Consider the following 17,527-nt stretch of genomic DNA (forward strand, 5'->3'; position numbering starts at 1 on the left):
TATTTTCTAATAAAACATAAAATACTCCTTTGTTGGTTTGGCTGGTTGTCCTTTCACTTTATAGTACACATTACATAAACTATGTCAACAATGTTTCATTTCTGGGATCGTTCTTTCTGTCCATCAGGACACTGTGAATCACAGAGTCGAGACAGAGCAGCTGGAGGACATAAAATGTCCATAAAATATCACCAAACTTCACCAAAATCACTAAAAATGTTGAAATGCACACTACTATCCTGAATATGACATAATTCGGATCCTGTAAATGTGTAAGTGAGTTTCTGAATGCGTACTGAGATTTGGGAATGTGTGCAGGAATCTGTTAAAGACAACATCGGCAGATATTGAACCTAGGGGTTAGTACACGGGCACGGAGTGGACCCTTCTCTGGGATCTGTTTTTATGCTAAGCGAATGGGACCAATTTTAGCGCAAACTGCTAATTAGCTCACAACGCTAGTCGTTGGGGCACGCCAAAGTAAAAAGTTATCGCTATTTGTAAACCGCTCAAAATAACACCACACGTCCATGATAGCGGTATCAGGTGCCTACGTGTAAACCAAAGTGTTTAAAACTTTGTAAATGTACAGACAGTTTATTAAAAAGATAGTTTATGAAAAAAAGTACCGTTCAGTATGCAGGCAGGCGCCATCTTGGGAAAACAGTCGTGACCAGTCGAACGACCCAGCTCACGCACGGCGTTTGTCTATCATTAACCCTTTGAACCTTGTTGGTGGTATAAATATATCAATTTCTTTTTAGTTCAACGCCCCCCCAAAGTCTAGCGTTACAAGCTAAATAGCGGTTTAAAACCGCTCACATTCATTTAGCATGAAAACATCCCGGGGAACAGTCGACTCGTTAGCCATGTGCTATTAACCCCTAGGTTCATTTTGAGCCGGATATGTCCTTTAATGCACATTCAGTATCTGTGTGTGAGTGTGTGTGTGTACTCAGATTTGTAAATGTGTACTCAGGAGAAGCTGTTGTGTTGTTGTGGAGAACGTTGTGTGTGATGAACCCAGGGAAGGGTCCGAGCATGGACAAGACACTCAGCTGGGAGACTGCTACAATTGGCAACTATTATCTTTAATTCTGTTAATAAAAAGTACAACTTAAATGGCCGCCTTTATCAGACTCTAGGTTAGAAGACGTAGCAGATCAGCAGATGCGGCCATAAAGGTTTTATAGACGCTAGTAGATAAGGTGTCAAGGTTACATACTTAAAATCTCCTTTCTTTTTTTTTAGCCAGAGGGACAGTTTCTCAAAGGTGTCTTCATTTCCTTAAGTCCCAGCGAAGCAGCTTTGTTCAGAATAAAGTTTGGACTTATCGGGTCAGATTATCTGCGATCAGATCCCCTTAGATAATGGACTCTGCGTGACACAGACCTTCACTCATTCACACAGCAGGAGAAGAAAGATACTTAAAATTTAATGTGTTTAACCTCAACCAAGGACATGTCAGATGGAGAGACAGAGATAAAAGCTGATGGGACAGATAAAGACTGATAAGAGGGCCTCTGAAGGGCTACCATAAGGATGGAACTGATCCTTCCTCATAGCCCAGCGCTGAGTTGGACACACACACACACACACACTCTGTTTATGAGAAATGAACACGGATGTCCATCGCTGCACGCTTTTAAAGGTCTAGCTTTTATACATCAGTTTAAAATCACAATTTCTTTAGGCGGTATCACTGTAGTACTAGAAGGGAATAAGAGCAGAGTGTGAGCTATCATCTTGTCATGACAACCCTTCAGTATGTTCAGCATTTTAAAAAGATATATATTTTTTAGCTTAAATTATGCTACAGTTGTGTTGTAAAAAGTGAAAAATGCTCAAAATCCTTAGAATAGCTTTTAGTTCCATAATACCAATGCATTGGGAACACTGCTCATTCAATTCCAAATACAAACCTTATTTACTACCTTTACAGAAAGTGAAGAAAAAGGAATTTTAGGCTGTTTGAAACAATAGTATTTGCATCTTTCTTTTCAAACTCCAACTTTAACTGTATGCACTGAAACATGTGTCTAGGGTTTGCTTTACTTTGAATCACTGCACTGATATTTAGTTTCTGAGAACTGCTTCCCACCTGTGTTTGGAGTCACCTGTGAACAGGTATTCAGCCCAGGACCATTCAACTACATCCCATAATTCCTCTACATTACCGGGTTTGGACTCAGAAACAGCATTTATGATGTCACTCCACATGTTTTCACAAGGTCCATGATTGTCCACCCGCGGTCTCACTGCAGTTCGTTAAATGGTCCCGTTATTTTGATCTGTTGATTTGTCAACAGGGACGCGATGTTCTCGTTTATTTCATAGTGGTCACCAGGAGCTGGGAACGTGACCATTTCACATTTGCTCTGGGGGGACACCAACACCCACCAGGACACAATCCATGTTCTCTGAGGGACACCAACGGCTGCCGGGACACAATCCATGTTCTCTGGGGGACACCAACGGCCACCGGGGCACGATCCATGTTCTCTGAGGGACACCAACGGCCACCGGGACACGATCCATGTTCTCTGAGGGACACCAACGGCCACCGGGACACGATCCATGTTCTCTGAGGGACACCAACGGCTGCCGGGACACAATCCATGTTCTCTGAGGGACACCAACAGCCACCGGGACACAATCCATGTTCTCTGAGGGACACCAACGGCCACCGGGACACGATCCATGTTCTCTGAGGGACACCAACGGCCACCTGGACACGATCCATGTTCTCTGAGGGACACCAACGGCCACCTAGACACGATCCATGTTCTCTGAGGGACACCAACGGCCGCCGGGACACGATCCATGTTCTCTGAGGGACACCAACGGCCACCTAGACACGATCCATGTTCTCTGAGGGACACCAACGGCCGGTCACCATTTCACAGCCTGCTGGCTTCTCCCTGTTCTTGACCCATAAGGGCGTTTTCTCCATGTTACATTAGCGAAAAGAATAATAATCTAGTTTACTCGTGTACATTTGAAATAAAAACTGAGAGCCCACAAAAATTGAAACATATTTGAAGTAATTGACTATCAGTTATTATGTGAGTCTAATGAAAAATAATGATTGGATAAGGAATGCAGGTATGGAGTCATATTATTGTCTAATTAGTGCCGGGTTACACGACTTCAACAGAACCATAAACTGCAGCTTTCAGAATCCTCATGTTCCCAAACCTTGTCTGGCACAGTCTCAACAAAAATGTGTTTAAAGTGTCATAAAGGCTGTGTATATAACAGGGTCTAATGTTAGCGCCGCAGTCAATTAAACAGTCTGCATCCTTGTTTTTATCATGACCATTCCATTTAATGGCATTTACAGTAAGTTTAAAAATGTATCCATAAAATGTGACGGACGAGTGGAGACATAGCCAATGCTCGTCCTTGTTTAATCTGCAGACGCACCATTGTTGCATTGTGCTGCTACATTGAAATACTTAACACAAATTAGCTAGTAAGTGCTTTTTCTTGGTTGAGCTTTAACTTTACAGTTAAGTATTACCCATTCCTCAGGTGGCAGAGACAAACTCTTCAACAGGACCCTGGGAAGGTAAGAACAACCCAAATGTCTCATTATTTTGTTGAACAATCCGGGGGGGGGGGGGGATTAGGGGTACAGTTTTTGTTCTGTTCTGAGGTACTTGTGTCTCTCATGCACCTGACTCAAGATGACACTAAAGTGCCTCTGAAACCTATTCACCCCCCTTCTCCATCCCTATTGTTTAATGTTTTATAGCTTTACATTTTTTAATCTGTGGTTATGGATCTCGGATTTAGAGATAAGAATTTAACACTAAATACAAAATGTCTAACTACTAACTAACTGTTCCAGGTCAATATTGATCAGAAACCCTATCATGAGACAGTCCTGGTCTAGGCTTTGATTTCTTAGGTTGTGAATCACCTGGGCAACAGTTGCTTTGTATGGTTGTTGTTTTTTTTCTTACTACATTTTTATTGTTTTGTGTTTTAAACATCCAGTCATCTCCACGTCACAAGTAGCGTATGCATGCTCTGCGGTGTCTTCCATCTCAGCCACTGAACCTTGTGACTCAGTGTTTTACTTATTTACAGCTTAGTCCAGGTTGGCCTTTATCTATGGGGGACATGGACTGTAGGCTTTTCAGAGCCAGTTGTCGGTCCACCCACCAAGAGCCTGATTCTATCCGAGGTTTCTCCCTGAAAGGAGGTTATTCCTCTTCATTAAATGCTTGGTCTTGGGGGGGGTTGTTGGGTCTCTCTTATGATTTGATGCTGTAAATAAAATAAAATTGAATTAAATTGAATTGATTGAAGGGGCCATGCTCAAAGCAATTGACTGGAACGCCCGTTGAGTCTAGCTAGCTGCCTGGATTTACCCTGCAGAGACCTGAGGACCAGGTAACCATAGTCCTCAGAAATCCACCAGAGGTTAGAACGCCAACACAAAGAAAGAGGAAGGGGACGGACAGGTGGAATTTCCGGCGTCACCGGATCAATTCCAGAAATGAAACGTCGTTGATATAGACTATGTTCAAGTATACCTTAACAATCCTTTATATTTTGTCATATTGTGTATTTTTAACTGAATTTAGACACACTGTAAAGACTTGGATCTACATTGAAATGTAAGACTTTCTTCTATTGAACAGTGTCAGAAAATCATTATTACATCGCCTGTGTGATTTGATGGTTTAACATAATGAATCAAAGAAAACACAAGGCCATGGAACTTTAATGGGACCTGTGGCATAAAGACCTTATCCATAGGGTGTGTCGCCCAGCTGTCTGGGAGAACTCCAAGCATCTTCCCTCCTTACTGGCATTGCAGGATGATGATGCTGCAGAGCATAGCTGTCCAATAAAGTTTTAAGAGGCCAAAGGGCAGAAAATGTTCGAGATGTGGCGCAATCACAATTAACATTTCAGAATGATTCTCTTTTTTATATGCATGTGCTTCTGAACACTGACCCCATAAAAACTGAAGTATTGGTTAATTTTTTTTTTTTCTTCAGCTGATTTCTCCACTCCCAATTGTATCCGGCTGTGGCAGGGTGGGCATAAAGAGCACTGAGCTGGACAGTTCTTGCCACTGTTGGCCACCATCTTCTTGGATATCGGAGGAGGAGAAACTGGAGAAGTTTTGTGGATTCTTAAGAACTACCAAGCCCTGAGGGAAACACTTATCTAGTCATCTGTTTTCTAATTGGCAGCCACCGATTATCCTCTTCTTCTACTGTGCATTGTCCAAAATGTCCGTGTTAAATGGCACAACTGCGCCTGCTGCCTGCGCCCCTCTCTCCACGGTGTGCTCGGGCCCGAACTGCCTCGTTCCTCCCAGCAACTTCAACGAGACGCTGGGCCTGATACTGAGCACCGTGCTCACTGTGATGCTCGCTATGGTCATGTTCTCCATGGGCTGCACCGTGGAGGTCAAAAAGCTGTGGAGCCACATCAAGAGACCCTGGGGCATCCTCATTGGCTTCCTGTGCCAGTTTGGAATCATGCCTTTTACAGCCTTCGCCCTGTCGCTGGCCTTCAATGTGCTGCCAGTGCAGGCTGTTGTCATTATCATTATGGGCTGCTGTCCCGGAGGCACGGGCTCCAACATCATCTGTTACTGGCTGGATGGAGACATGGACCTAAGGTAAGACAGGCTGGGCCCGACTGAGCTGCAACAACGAATCAATCGGTCGTTAACTATTTGATTAAACGCCAATTAGTCTGATAATCAAATGAGTCATTTATTATGAAAACCACGAGGGATAAATCAGCACAAAAACACATGCAGCCTCTCTTGAATATTCAATTTGTTGATGTTGGAACTAGTGGCAAAGATAAATCAATGAATTCATTGGTTGTCAACTATTAAATTAATCAGTTTGAGCCATTACGTTAGAGAAAGGAAAAACGTCTGCTTCCAGCGTGTTACATGTGAACACGTTCTAGTTTCTTCTCTAAACTAAATATCTCTGAGTTGTGGACACAACGAGACATTTGAGGACGTCGTCGCGGCCTTTGGTTAACACCGATCCTCATTTTTCACCATTTTCTGACATTTTAGAGACAAAACAGCTGATTGAATTATTGAGAAAATAATCAAAAGATGAATCGACTATAAATGAACATTATATGAAAATAATGGATAGTTGCAGCCCTAACCAGCTGGCTGGTTTGGCAGGCTCATTGGATTATCTCATGTGAGTTAATGAAGTGTTGTTTGGATGACTGAACGCCGTCAAGCTATTTGAAAAGCCTACCAACCTGACCCCACCCGAGGGTTTAATGGTTAATAACACACATGTTGTGCAACTATATCTCAATCTGTGTGTGAGAAGCGAGATCTGTAAACATGTAAAATAATCTCTAAATGCGTAATTAGATGTGGGAATGTGTACACCGGTCTGCAGTGAATGCATAATCAGACTTATATAGATGTAAGAACAAACCTTCAAAATCTGCAAATGCATAAACAAAACTGTAAATGCGTACATAGATATTAAAAGTCAAAAGTACTTTGCTTCAAGGGGTGGAAATACAGTCAAGTCGTCAGTTACAACTCAGTCTTTGTACACGTGGCGTTTGCTACACTTCTGCTACAACAGAGAAGTGCAAATGTGCAGAGACTTGTCTGTTCTGCTCAGCTTGCACCCATTGCAGTTGTTTTTAGGGTTTATGATGCATGTGGAGTAGAAACAAAGTGTTGTCTCTAATTAGAATCTCAACAGTTAAGCTATAATCGCTGCTAGGCAGAAGTGGCCCTAGACCCAAGACGACTTGGTATAGTACGTCTACGCAGCCCAGCAATGTCTCATGTAACGTGTCCGGGCGCCATGACCCAAAATGCCCAACAGGCGATAGACATAGTAAGTGTACTGTGTTTATATAGCGCTTTTCTAGTCTTAACAACTACTCAAAACACTTTACATCAAACAGGAGGAGGCTGCAGTACAAGGTGCCACCTGCTCGTCAGATACACACTTACACACATTTACACTCCGATGCGCAGCATCAAGGGACGCTCAGGGTTCAGTTTCTTGCCCAAGGACACTTTGACATGGGACTACAGGCCCAGGGTCAGAACCACCAACCTTCCGATTGGCGGGCAACCGCTCTACCACTGAGCCACAGCCGCCCACGTAGTGGCACTGTAACACCCCAACTCCAAGTCAATGTGTCTTTCTACACCCAACATGGGTTAGTAATAAGATAACATGTAGGTTCCAGGGTGATATGTGCCAACGGGTTGTGTAGAAGCAATGTAGGTTGCTACTGAAGCTAGCATGGAGTCGGGCACACCATTGGGAAAATTATGGACAAGGAGGAACACATATTGTGTAAGAAACCACTTTCAGAACCCCAATATGCCCCTTTTGTGTCTCATAAGGCAGTGTACTGTGTACAGTACGATCGGGCCAAAATGGACCAGTGAGGACACAAGTTGTTACTTACTTTTAGAAAAATATCATGTTGAATGCGATTGAAAAACTACAATTCCTAAAAGAAATGTGTTATTAAAAGAAGCTTGCTTGACATAATCTCCCCCCCCCCCCCAGTATCAGTATGACAGCCTGCTCCTCCATCCTGGCCTTGGGGATGATGCCTCTCTGCCTGCTCATTTACACGGCCACCTGGACGTCCTCCGACACCATCGAGATCCCGTTTGACAGCATCGGTGAGTAAGAAGAAGAACTGTGAAAAGACTTTATTCTTTAAGGGATTCCATGCCTGTTGTTTTATCGGGTTATTCAATCACTTTGTAGTTTTCTACCAAGAGCACTGTACAGGGTTATTATCATCTTATAATCCTGTGCTAAAATGAAATCTGTGTATCCTCAGGTATTACTCTGGTGGCCCTTCTTATCCCAATTGGTGCTGGGATCTTTGTTAAACGCAGGTGGCCCCACATAGCAAAAAAGATCCTCAAGGTAGGAATCTAGATATGATTCAACTTTTTAACTAAATTAACAAAAATAAAGTATTTCAAGTTTTTTTTTAAAATGTACACGTGTCTTTTTCCAATGAACCAGGTGGGGTCCATCGCAGGCTTCGCCCTCATTGTCATCATAGCTGTGATTGGAGGAATTCTCTACCAATCCTCCTGGGACATTGCCCCCTCCCTGTGGATTATTGGAACCATCTTCCCCTTCATTGGTTTTGGCCTGGGGTTCTTCTCGGCCCGTTTTGCAGGTCAACCCTGGTACAGGTAGGGTGACAGCATAGCTGTTGGCATATACCAATTTTGTCAAATAAATCTTTTACCTGCTTGATTTACATTTATATTTGCTTCATAACTTGTTTTAAGATGTTGATCCTGCCAAATGGATATAGTTTCAAGTGTCATTGTATTTTTTAAAGTGTTTTAAGCGACATTTGCTGTCACATACAACACCTCACATCACATCCTCACTATCTGCTAGCTGCCTGTCCCCTGAACACACTGTAAAAAACATCTCCTCACTATCTGCTAGCTGCCTGTCCCAGAACACACTGTAAAAACATCTCCTCACTATCTGCTAGCTGCCTGTCCCCTGAACACACTGTAAAAAACATCTCCTCACTATCTGCTAGCTGCCTGTCCCCTGAACACACTGTAAAAAACATCTCCTCACTATCTGCTAGCTGCCTGTCCCCAGAACACACTGTAAAAAACATCTCCTCACTATCTGCTAGCTGCCTGTCCCCTGAACACACTGTAAAAAACATCTCCTCGCTATCTGCTAGCTGCCTGTCCCCAGAACACACTGTAAAAAACATCTCCTCACTATCTGCTAGCTGCCTGTCCTCTGAACACACTGTAAAAAACATCTCCTCACTATCTGCTAGCTGCCTGTCCCAGAACACACTGTAAAGAATGTGGTCTCTGGAGACAGCCTAGACTCCACAAACGGCACCTAAAACAAACTGTGCCAACCAGACCCAAAATCTGGATAATGTGGGTCTGGTTTGTCAGGCTGCAATACCAGACCATTTTCAAAGATTGTTGTCCCTGCTTTGTTTAGATGCCGAACCATCGCACTGGAGACGGGTTTCCAGAACTCGCAGCTGTGCAGCACCATTGTCCAGCTGTCCTTCAGCCCGGCTGAGTTGGAAGTCATGTTCGCATTCCCGCTCATCTACAGCATCTTCCAGCTGGTGGTGGCGGTCTCGTGTGTGGGAGGTGAGAGGACGGCATTTTTACAATGGGGAGGTGATGGCGCATATGACCCATGCCTTTGGTGTGGGAGACCTGGGTTTGATTCCCACTGCATGCATTAACCAATGTGTCCCAGAGCGAGACACTTAGCATCTTAGTCGAAACTAGATGATAGGTAGTTAACTAGTTAAAATGTTCTTAATTTTCAATAGTAATAACTGGTGATTTATTTTTGTATTTAACCTTTATTTATCCAGGTAAGACTACTAAGAACAAATTCTCATTTGCAATTACGACCTGATCATATTAACACAGTCCCACATTCCTACCTGGAAGCTGCCCCCCCCCCCCAAACCACAGTCTGATCTGATCTGAGGATGTTCTCAAGAGTAACCTCAAAAGTCGCTCAAAAATATGATGAAAGCATAATATTGCAAGATGGCGGATTATCTTTATGAATCCATCCGTTTTTCCTCTGCAGCCTACCAGGTGTATAAAAAGCGCTGTGGCGGGGGTTCAGCTGATGCAGACAGCGAGGCTCCAGCCCTGGAAGCTGGCGACGGTGACTCAGCAAAAAAGAACGGCCACGCCGTGGACAACAGCGCCTTTGAGTTCGATAACGATGACAGCGGAGAGACGGAGAAGGACGTCAAGAAGATCACCCGGATGTGAGATCACAGACGCTGTACGGATCAGTTTGAACACCCAGGGCCTCAGCCCTACTGCAGACAGCTGCCAAACACACACACACACACACACACACACACACACACACTGTGACGACACACTGCACTCTGCAGGCCGGAGCTGGACACCACAGCTGCTGTTCGGAAACACTTTGCCAGACCTGGAAGGCTGAATGTCTTCTCCAGCGTGGCCCACCATTAACTTCACCGAGGAGCAGTGGCTGACACACTGCATTATATTTCGTTGAATTGCACTGTATGAATATACAAGACCCTCCTTTGACTTAATTTATTCACATATTTTATTCGTATATTATCATTTCTGCTGGGAAAATTCCCCTACCTGTAGAGAAACCGACCGACTGGACTGTGACGTCAATACTGAGCTTCATTTGATACCAATCTTATAAAAATCTATTTGAACAAAAAATGTATTACAACATTACACACTGCCCTGTATTAACTTGGTATCGGATTAATACCAAACAACTGCAGTTTTGCACAGCACTAATAAGCAGGCGTATGGTAACTTAGGAGGTAATATGTTCTGCTCTGATGAATATAGCATGCAGTTAACACACCAGTCCTAATTTAACCACTGGCTGGGAAAAAGGTGAACTACACCTTTAAAAGGTATTTATTTCAAACTTTTCTTTAAGGGTTGTGTAGTGGATAGAAACTTTAAAGTAGTAAAAAAAAAAGTTCATGTTCCATTCCTCATGTATCTGTGTATCAAATGAGCAGTGTGTGCACCTTTGAGAGAGCATCATGAATTTATGTTTAAAGAAAAGGTTATTGTGGTGTAACAGATGGGTCCAAATGCAAATGTCTGCTCTGTGTTCTTCTTCTTCTCTGCCTCTTTTAGACTACAGTAGTCGATACGTGGAGGTAAGGGTGGGACCGACACACACCATGTCCCAGTATATTTATGTAACATATTCACATAGCTTCGTCCTCTGTATTGTGCAAATGTAAAAAAAAGTTAAAAAAAGTATTTCATTTCATGGATATATGTGCTGTACATTAACATCATATTTTACAAAACTCTTTGCCTTTCTCTGTGTTGAGTCTAGAAACGTGCCTTCTGAAATGACGTTTTTATCAAAACACTTTTACATGGTTGTTGTCTATGTTGTTTGAACTATTCAGCTCAATAAACATATTCATATTTGTTACCTTAGCCTTTGTGTTGTGTGTGTATTTAATGTCGAAGTCGTGATTAAGAGTATATATATTGGCTGATGGGCGTTAGGTGTTGGGAGGGTCGGGACTACTAAAGACTAGGTCTGGGTGTTGTTTGGATTCCTGTGGCCTACATTTACGGTAGCGAGCCAACGGGAGACTACAGAGAAAGAGGGAAATATTTGGGTACCCATGCCTTAAAGTTGGATCTGTAACATACTCAGAACACGTATGCGCAAAGCGCATGCAACAAAATAGAAGAACAGAAAAAAAGGAAAGGGAAATCCAAAGGAAGTATAGTACACTGCCCATCGGCAGCACTAAGAGACAAGCCCCCCCGGTCCTGTGGTGCTCAGCGGACAATGAAGGACTAGAACCTGGCGTACACAAAGGCCTTAAAAACACACACACACACACACACACACATGCCCAGGACCTATACATGCACAAATAGAGGGATGTTAAAGTGGGGGGGGGGCTGTCCATTAAAGGTGACCCAAGCAAAAAGCTGAACCGGCCCCTCTACAGCTTCCAGTCCAGACTCCGCACTTGAACCGGCGACCCTCAGGTTCTCAGGCAAAGTCCCTATGGTCTGAGGGAATGCCCCCCCCCCCCCCAACTACACTCATAAATAACATTCAGACTTTTGTTTTCTTTTAATGTAGCACATCCATTTAAAAAACTCCTTAGTAGGTGTCCTATATGATTTCTTAATGGCCACCATGGTCTGGGAGCGTTCGCCCAGACCATGGTATAACTCTGGTACTACACACTACTGCCCGGATGTCCTCTTGAAAAAACTGGCACGTGTATAGATTTTGGTCTTTAAAAGTGAAAAACGTCCACATGTGCAGGCCACATGGTCCTGGTGCAGGGTCCGAAACATATTGCTTTTCAACCATAAAAAAACTCATTTAATTCTCGCAGTTGTTTAAAGTCCGAGCTGTGACAGCAAAAGCAAGTCCCCAGTCCCAAAAGGAGAAGGGCGGTCATGTGATGGCGTCTGTGTTCAGCTGCGTGACATAACGGATCCCTTCAGAGTGGGAGCGAACCCAGGACACACACTCGCCCCTCCTCCTGATGAGGGCACTACAGCTGCCTTCACTTACTCATAGAAGTAATGGGAATTCTCACATGTATCTCCCCCTCTGGTAACACTTCCAGTGTATATTTTAGAGGTCTAAGAGAAGAGTCAGTCGAGTTGTCTCATTATTAAAAGAGGTCATGCTTTTTGAAACAGCTGCTTGATTCAGCCTAATTAAGCTGTTAAACATGGGGGATTGTTCCAAGTGGGACATGTTCTGATGGGTTCTTTTTGGTCCACCTTAAGTCATTCCAGCATAGATAGCTGAAATTTAATTTCTAATGGTTTTCACCTCTGTTGATACTTCTGCGTTCATCTTGGAAGAAGACGGTAAAGCTCGACAAGGAGACGACGGATTTCTCTAGTGATGTACGTATATACTGTTATATGTCTATGCTGACATACTGTATGTTGTTATATTTCTCTGGTGACGTATATATTGTTACGTCAGCGGAAAAATATAACAACATATACGTCACCAGAGAAATAAATACAACAATATACAGTATGTCACCAGAGAAATAGAAGTTATTGCAAACCAACAAAGTGATTGGGGTTGCGTCCAAAATGGCGGACTATGCACTGCACATGCTCACTAGGCTACTATCGTTTAACATGCTTCTGTGTACATAAACAGAAGTAGTGTGTACCTTCTCGGATGCACAGCTGTCATTTTCAGCGTCACATTCTGAGATGCTCCTTGCCGGTTGGAGAGGCGTTGCCATGGTTTCCCCTGCCGACCATAGCTCTAGTCTAGGGAATGCTGAAATCAGTGCAAATGGAAAGCAACTAAACCAATGGTCAGAGGTGCAAAAATCAGAGATTTTTAAATGTGGATATGCCAATTAAAGCGTTCTTTAAGTTAAAGAAATCCTTGGTTGCTGCCCTTTGTGTTAATGTTGTCATTATAACACAGAACACATTGCATTGTGGGATACTTGTGCTGCCGCAGTGTTTATTATAATATTTCAATTGCTATAGTATACAGTTCACGTACTACCCACCTTCATCATGAGGAGAGATCTAAGGCCTCCTGCATACTGCCTGCATGGCATGGCGTGAGCGTGGCGTGAGCGTGGCGTGGCGTTAGCAGGCATGGCGTGAGCGTGGCGTGAGCGTGGCGTGAGCGTGGCGTTAGCGGGCGTGGCGTTAGCAGGTGTGGCGTGAGCGTGGCGCGGCGTGAGCGTGGCGTGGCGTTAGCAGGCGTGGCGTGAGCGTGGCGTGAGAGGGGCGTGGCATGAGCGGGGCGTGGGCATTAGCGTGGCGTTAGCGGGCGTAAGCGGGCGTGGCGTGAGCGTGGCGTGAGAGGGGCGTGGCATGAGCGGGGCGTGAGCATTAGCGTGGCGTTAGTCTTCATTTAGCTTCAACAGGTAGCTTAATTTTGCAAACTGGGACACATTGGCTTTTTCTGTCACATTGACAATAAATAATATGAATACATTTGCAACATCTTGTTAAATAAATACATTTACTACTTGACATTTTTTTAAACACCGCTGGGAAACCAGGAACATTGGACCAGTATTTTGGTAAAACAGTAACTCTTGTAGTTTGGGTTTCTTTTCCTCTTTTGGGTTCTTTATCCTGTCTTGTGTTTGTGTCTTTCCTCCCCGGTCCCGTGTTGTTGGTCCTGTCCTGTGTCCCCCTGAGTGACTGTGTGTTCTGTTTCCTGTTTTATTTTGAAGTCTGGTCTCTGTCTCGTCCTGTCTTTAGTTCTACATCCTGTGTTTTCCCGCTCTTGTGATTACCTGATGTTTTCCACCTGCTTCCCTGGCCTCTTGTCACCTGCCTCTCGTTACCTCGTTACCTCGTTACCTCGTTACCTTGTGTATTTAATGTCTGTGCTTGCCTTGTCTTTACTCAGATCCTTTTTCCCAGTTGTCGGGGTCCAGTCGGGGTCCAGTCGGGGTCCAGTCGGGGTCCAGTCGGGGTCCAGTCGGGGTCCAGTTGGGGTCCAGTTCTTCCCCGTGCAGTTACCCTGGTTTTTTTTGTATTACCTTGCCCTGGACCTGTTTTTGGACTTTTTTCTCGCTGTATTTTTCCTTGGGTTTTGTTTAATAAATTCTTTTTTACCCTCGCCTCCCTGCCGTCCTCGTCTCTGCATTTTGGGTCCTATCCTCCTCTAACTGTCACAGTAACCAGGGTAGTTACTGTTTTTTGAAAGAGTAACCAATCAATCCAACTCTTTAAATAAAAGTAAAAACCCTTTTTTTGTGTAGGCTACCTTATTGTAAAGTGTTACCAGTATTTTTTTCTGCAATCTGACTTACAGACAAACAAATCACAGAACAATCACTGAAACAAGTACATAAGTAGGCTACTTACTTTTGAAGAAAACAAGTGTAATCTCTAAATGTTTCCGATGTTGTTGTCTAACCAAGCAGCACCCGGTTCTCTGAGCGTCCACAGAGAGCCGGCCTGCTGTGTGGATTTGAATGGGAATGGCCGGTCTACTGTCATTTACTGTATGGAATCGAGTTATCTAAAGGACTTTCCAATGAAGAGCCCAAATCTCCTGACGACCCTGAATGCAGCACAAGCCCGTTTACAGAGAGAGAGACAACAATCAGACGAAGAGAAGCATCTCGTAAGTGACGAAATATTAACCGCAGTTTTTTTTATTACATGGAATGCCTGTCACATACTTTAAGTATGAAAAGTTTTGGGCACTGAAGAATATGTTGTCGTGTGTGTTATAAGCATCGAATAACGTAACTATCTTCTAAGAAGCTCGAGAAAAGTTCAGCTCCTCATTTCCTCTTCTTCGACTTTCCCGTTATAACGGTGGCGTTAGCATGTCTCGCGCCAGACCCTGACAGATGTGGCTAAGTTACAACTTAATGTTATCAAGTTAACTCTTAAATATCCGTGGTCGGTTGTTCCCCTGGATACCCAGCCGTGAGAAACTGACTGCCACTGACTGAAAGCGCCGTCTCGACCACAGATGTTAAGTCACGTTAGCGTCACGTTAGCGTCACGCTAGTATGTGTTAAGCCGTTTTAACATTATAAAGGTGCAACATGAAAACGTTACCACGGTAACACACATACCTCGTCGCGATGGAATCAAGATGCGGGGGCAACGTGTCGTGTAGCGGCCGTTTGCCCAGTGGCACGACGTCCCCGGGACGGTACTGCTCTGGGACCGGATTACAGCCAACATGAGCCTAATGTGTCATCAGATATTAAGGACACATGCTAAATGGATATACTATGTTATCTGAAAACAATGCTAAATGCCAGTATTCCTCCTTCTGTTTGTGTTTCTGTCTGTGTGTTGGTGTCATAGACTGTATCAGATATACCTGTAAAAACTGCCCAGAGTACAACAGTCTGTGTAGTACAATACTGCATCTGAAATCTCTTTTAGACCTTAGTGGTCCCTAATACTGTATCTGAAATCTCTTTATATAGACCTTAGTGGTCCATAATACTGTATCTGAAGTCTCTTTATATAGACCTTAGTGGTCCCTAATACTGTATCTGAAGTCTCTTTTATATAGACCTTAGTGGTCCCTAATACTGTATCTGAAGCCTCTTTTATATAGACCTTAGTGGTCCCTAATACTGTATCTGAAATCTCTTTTATATAGACCTTAGTGGTCCATAATACTGTATCTGAAATCTCTTTTAGACCTTAGTGGTCCCTAATACTGTATCTGAAGTCTCTTTTATATAGACCTTAGTGGTCCCTAATACTGTATCTGAAGTCTCTTTTATATAGACCTTAGTGGTCCATAATACTGTATCTGAAGTCTCTTTATATAGACCTTAGTGGTCCCTAATACTGTATCTGAAGTCTCTTTATATAGACCTTAGTGGTCCCTAATACTGTATCTGAAGTCTCTTTATATAGACCTTAGTGGTCCCTAATACTGTATCTGAAGTCTCTTTATATAGATTGAGTTTAGTCTTAGTGGTGACTCTAGTGTTTTCGGCAGAAGTCTTTTAAATGCCACCTGGAGATGAATAATGATGACTGTGTGGTTGAGAGAGCCAACTGCATTAGAATAGTTTGCCACTAGAGAGCTTTTCCCCCCGAGCCATGCTTCAGTCTTACTATGGCAGTGTATTTCCCCCCCACACCAGGGCCTATGAGCCTATGGGTCCATAGCAGTCCCAGCAGAACACCAATAGGAGCCAAGCTCTCTCCACCCGTAAGCTAACACTGTCCTATACTGTGTAACACAATGGCTCGCCACGCCATATGGCAGGCAGCCGCAGCAATAACAGACCAGGGTTTTCTTCTCTTCCTGTTCTGAGATCCATAACGTCGACTTACGAGGCACCTGACCTCATTTTCTCACCGGGGTCGTTTTGTGTAGAGTGCTGAAGCAGGGTGTCCCCTGGAAGTTGTTTGCTGGTGTACGTGGTGGGTTTCAGCCGCAGGGTGTTTTTTGGGGAGCAGACAGACAGACAGGCTGTGGTTTTATTGTTACAGACCTCCACTGGAATATGACTATTGGATATGGAATATGGCAGTTGGACACTTCTTTTCCCAACTTTTACAATTAGACTAATAACCCCAAACTGATGTACTTCATATGTAATTGATATTTTTAGCACATGGTCCAGTGAGAGCAGATGATGCAAGCTATGAGGCACAGTAGTCCTTGCCTGTGGACTCGGCTCCTGCAGGACAGCCAGGCCCCATGTGACCGCTACAAGCATGCCTGCTGCAGCTACGGTGGACATGTCTACATCCTGGGAGGGAGAGACAGCAGCACTTTGAGGGACTTCTGGAGGTACAGCGTGGGTAAGGGCTAAACACACATTTGACTTTAGTGCCAACAAGCAGGGCTTTTACTACTGCATGACAAAAACTAAGGATTCACAGAAATCTATGGAAGCCAATAGGGGACTTAATTAAAATGTGGAAAGCAGAGAAAGGAGAGGTAACCTTGCCCCTTATGATGTCATAAGGAGCAAGATTCCAGGTCGGCCCATCTGAGCATCCATTTTTTCAAAGACAGAGCAGGATACCCAGGGCTCGGTTTACACCTATCACCATTTCTAGCCACTGGGGGGCCATAGGCAGGCTGGGGGAACTCATATTAATGTTAAAAAACCTCATGAAGTGACATTTTCATCCAATAGACCTTTTAAACAAATAACATCCACACAGCTCCACGTTAAATGAAACGGGCTCCCTTGCTGCCGTAGTCTTAGAGACAGTAACTCAAACACAGGTCCTCGTCGTGTCATTGTAAGCACTCCAATGACATTCATATTCAGTATTACACGGGTGCTACATGTATGCACAATAATACTGTTAGCGTTAGCACGCAGTTAGCAGACTTTTGTGGTATTAAAACTGATAATTTTAGAACATATAAAGTCAATTTAAATTTAACAACCAAATGCATATATACAGTGGGTACGGAAAGTATTCAGACCCCTTTAAATTTTTCACTCTTTGTTTCATTGCAGCCTTTTTCCA

The 17,527-nt window shown here is 43.7% G+C and overlaps 2 protein-coding genes across 5 annotated transcripts in view; both read left to right on the forward strand.

The window, feature by feature from the left end:
* The first annotated feature begins 5,204 nt into the window (after window positions 1-5,204).
* On the forward strand, window positions 5,205-9,868 carry slc10a2 (solute carrier family 10 member 2). Its single transcript, XM_034885748.1, has 6 exons — window positions 5,205-5,647; window positions 7,557-7,675; window positions 7,840-7,928; window positions 8,031-8,206; window positions 9,003-9,160; window positions 9,618-9,868. Exons 1-6 carry the CDS (start codon window positions 5,253-5,255, stop codon window positions 9,806-9,808), a joined length of 1,128 nt encoding a protein of 375 aa, XP_034741639.1. The 5' UTR covers window positions 5,205-5,252; the 3' UTR covers window positions 9,809-9,868.
* A 4,640-nt stretch (window positions 9,869-14,508) lies between these two features.
* The window catches only part of si:dkey-3d4.3 (kelch domain-containing protein 3), a 12,228-nt gene continuing 9,209 nt past the window's right edge, over window positions 14,509-17,527 (forward strand). For 2 of the 4 annotated variants that reach the window (XM_034886026.1, XM_034886024.1), the window contains exons 1-2: window positions 14,509-14,675; window positions 16,651-16,843. In XM_034886026.1, the coding sequence (XP_034741917.1) occupies window positions 16,672-16,843 (172 nt within the window). In that variant the 5' untranslated portion in view covers window positions 14,509-14,675; window positions 16,651-16,671. The remainder of the gene's footprint in view (window positions 14,676-16,650; window positions 16,844-17,527) is intronic. The other 2 variants (XM_034886025.1, XM_034886028.1) reach the window with 2 other exon arrangements.

The sequence above is a fragment of the Etheostoma cragini genome, chromosome 11 (genome assembly GCF_013103735.1).
Source record: "Etheostoma cragini isolate CJK2018 chromosome 11, CSU_Ecrag_1.0, whole genome shotgun sequence".
Classification (NCBI taxonomy): Eukaryota; Metazoa; Chordata; class Actinopteri; order Perciformes; family Percidae; genus Etheostoma; species Etheostoma cragini.

Bases quoted from the DNA above. Each gene is read 5' to 3' on its own strand.
- slc10a2 (XM_034885748.1), top strand. From the start codon at position 5,253: ATGTCCGTGTTAAATGGCACAACTGCGCCTGCTGCCTGCGCCCCTCTC. The intron at 8,207-9,002 runs GTAGGGTGACAG...TGCTTTGTTTAG, and splicing joins GCAGGTCAACCCTGGTACAG to ATGCCGAACCATCGCACTGG. The intron at 9,161-9,617 runs GTGAGAGGACGG...TTTCCTCTGCAG, and splicing joins GGCGGTCTCGTGTGTGGGAG to CCTACCAGGTGTATAAAAAG.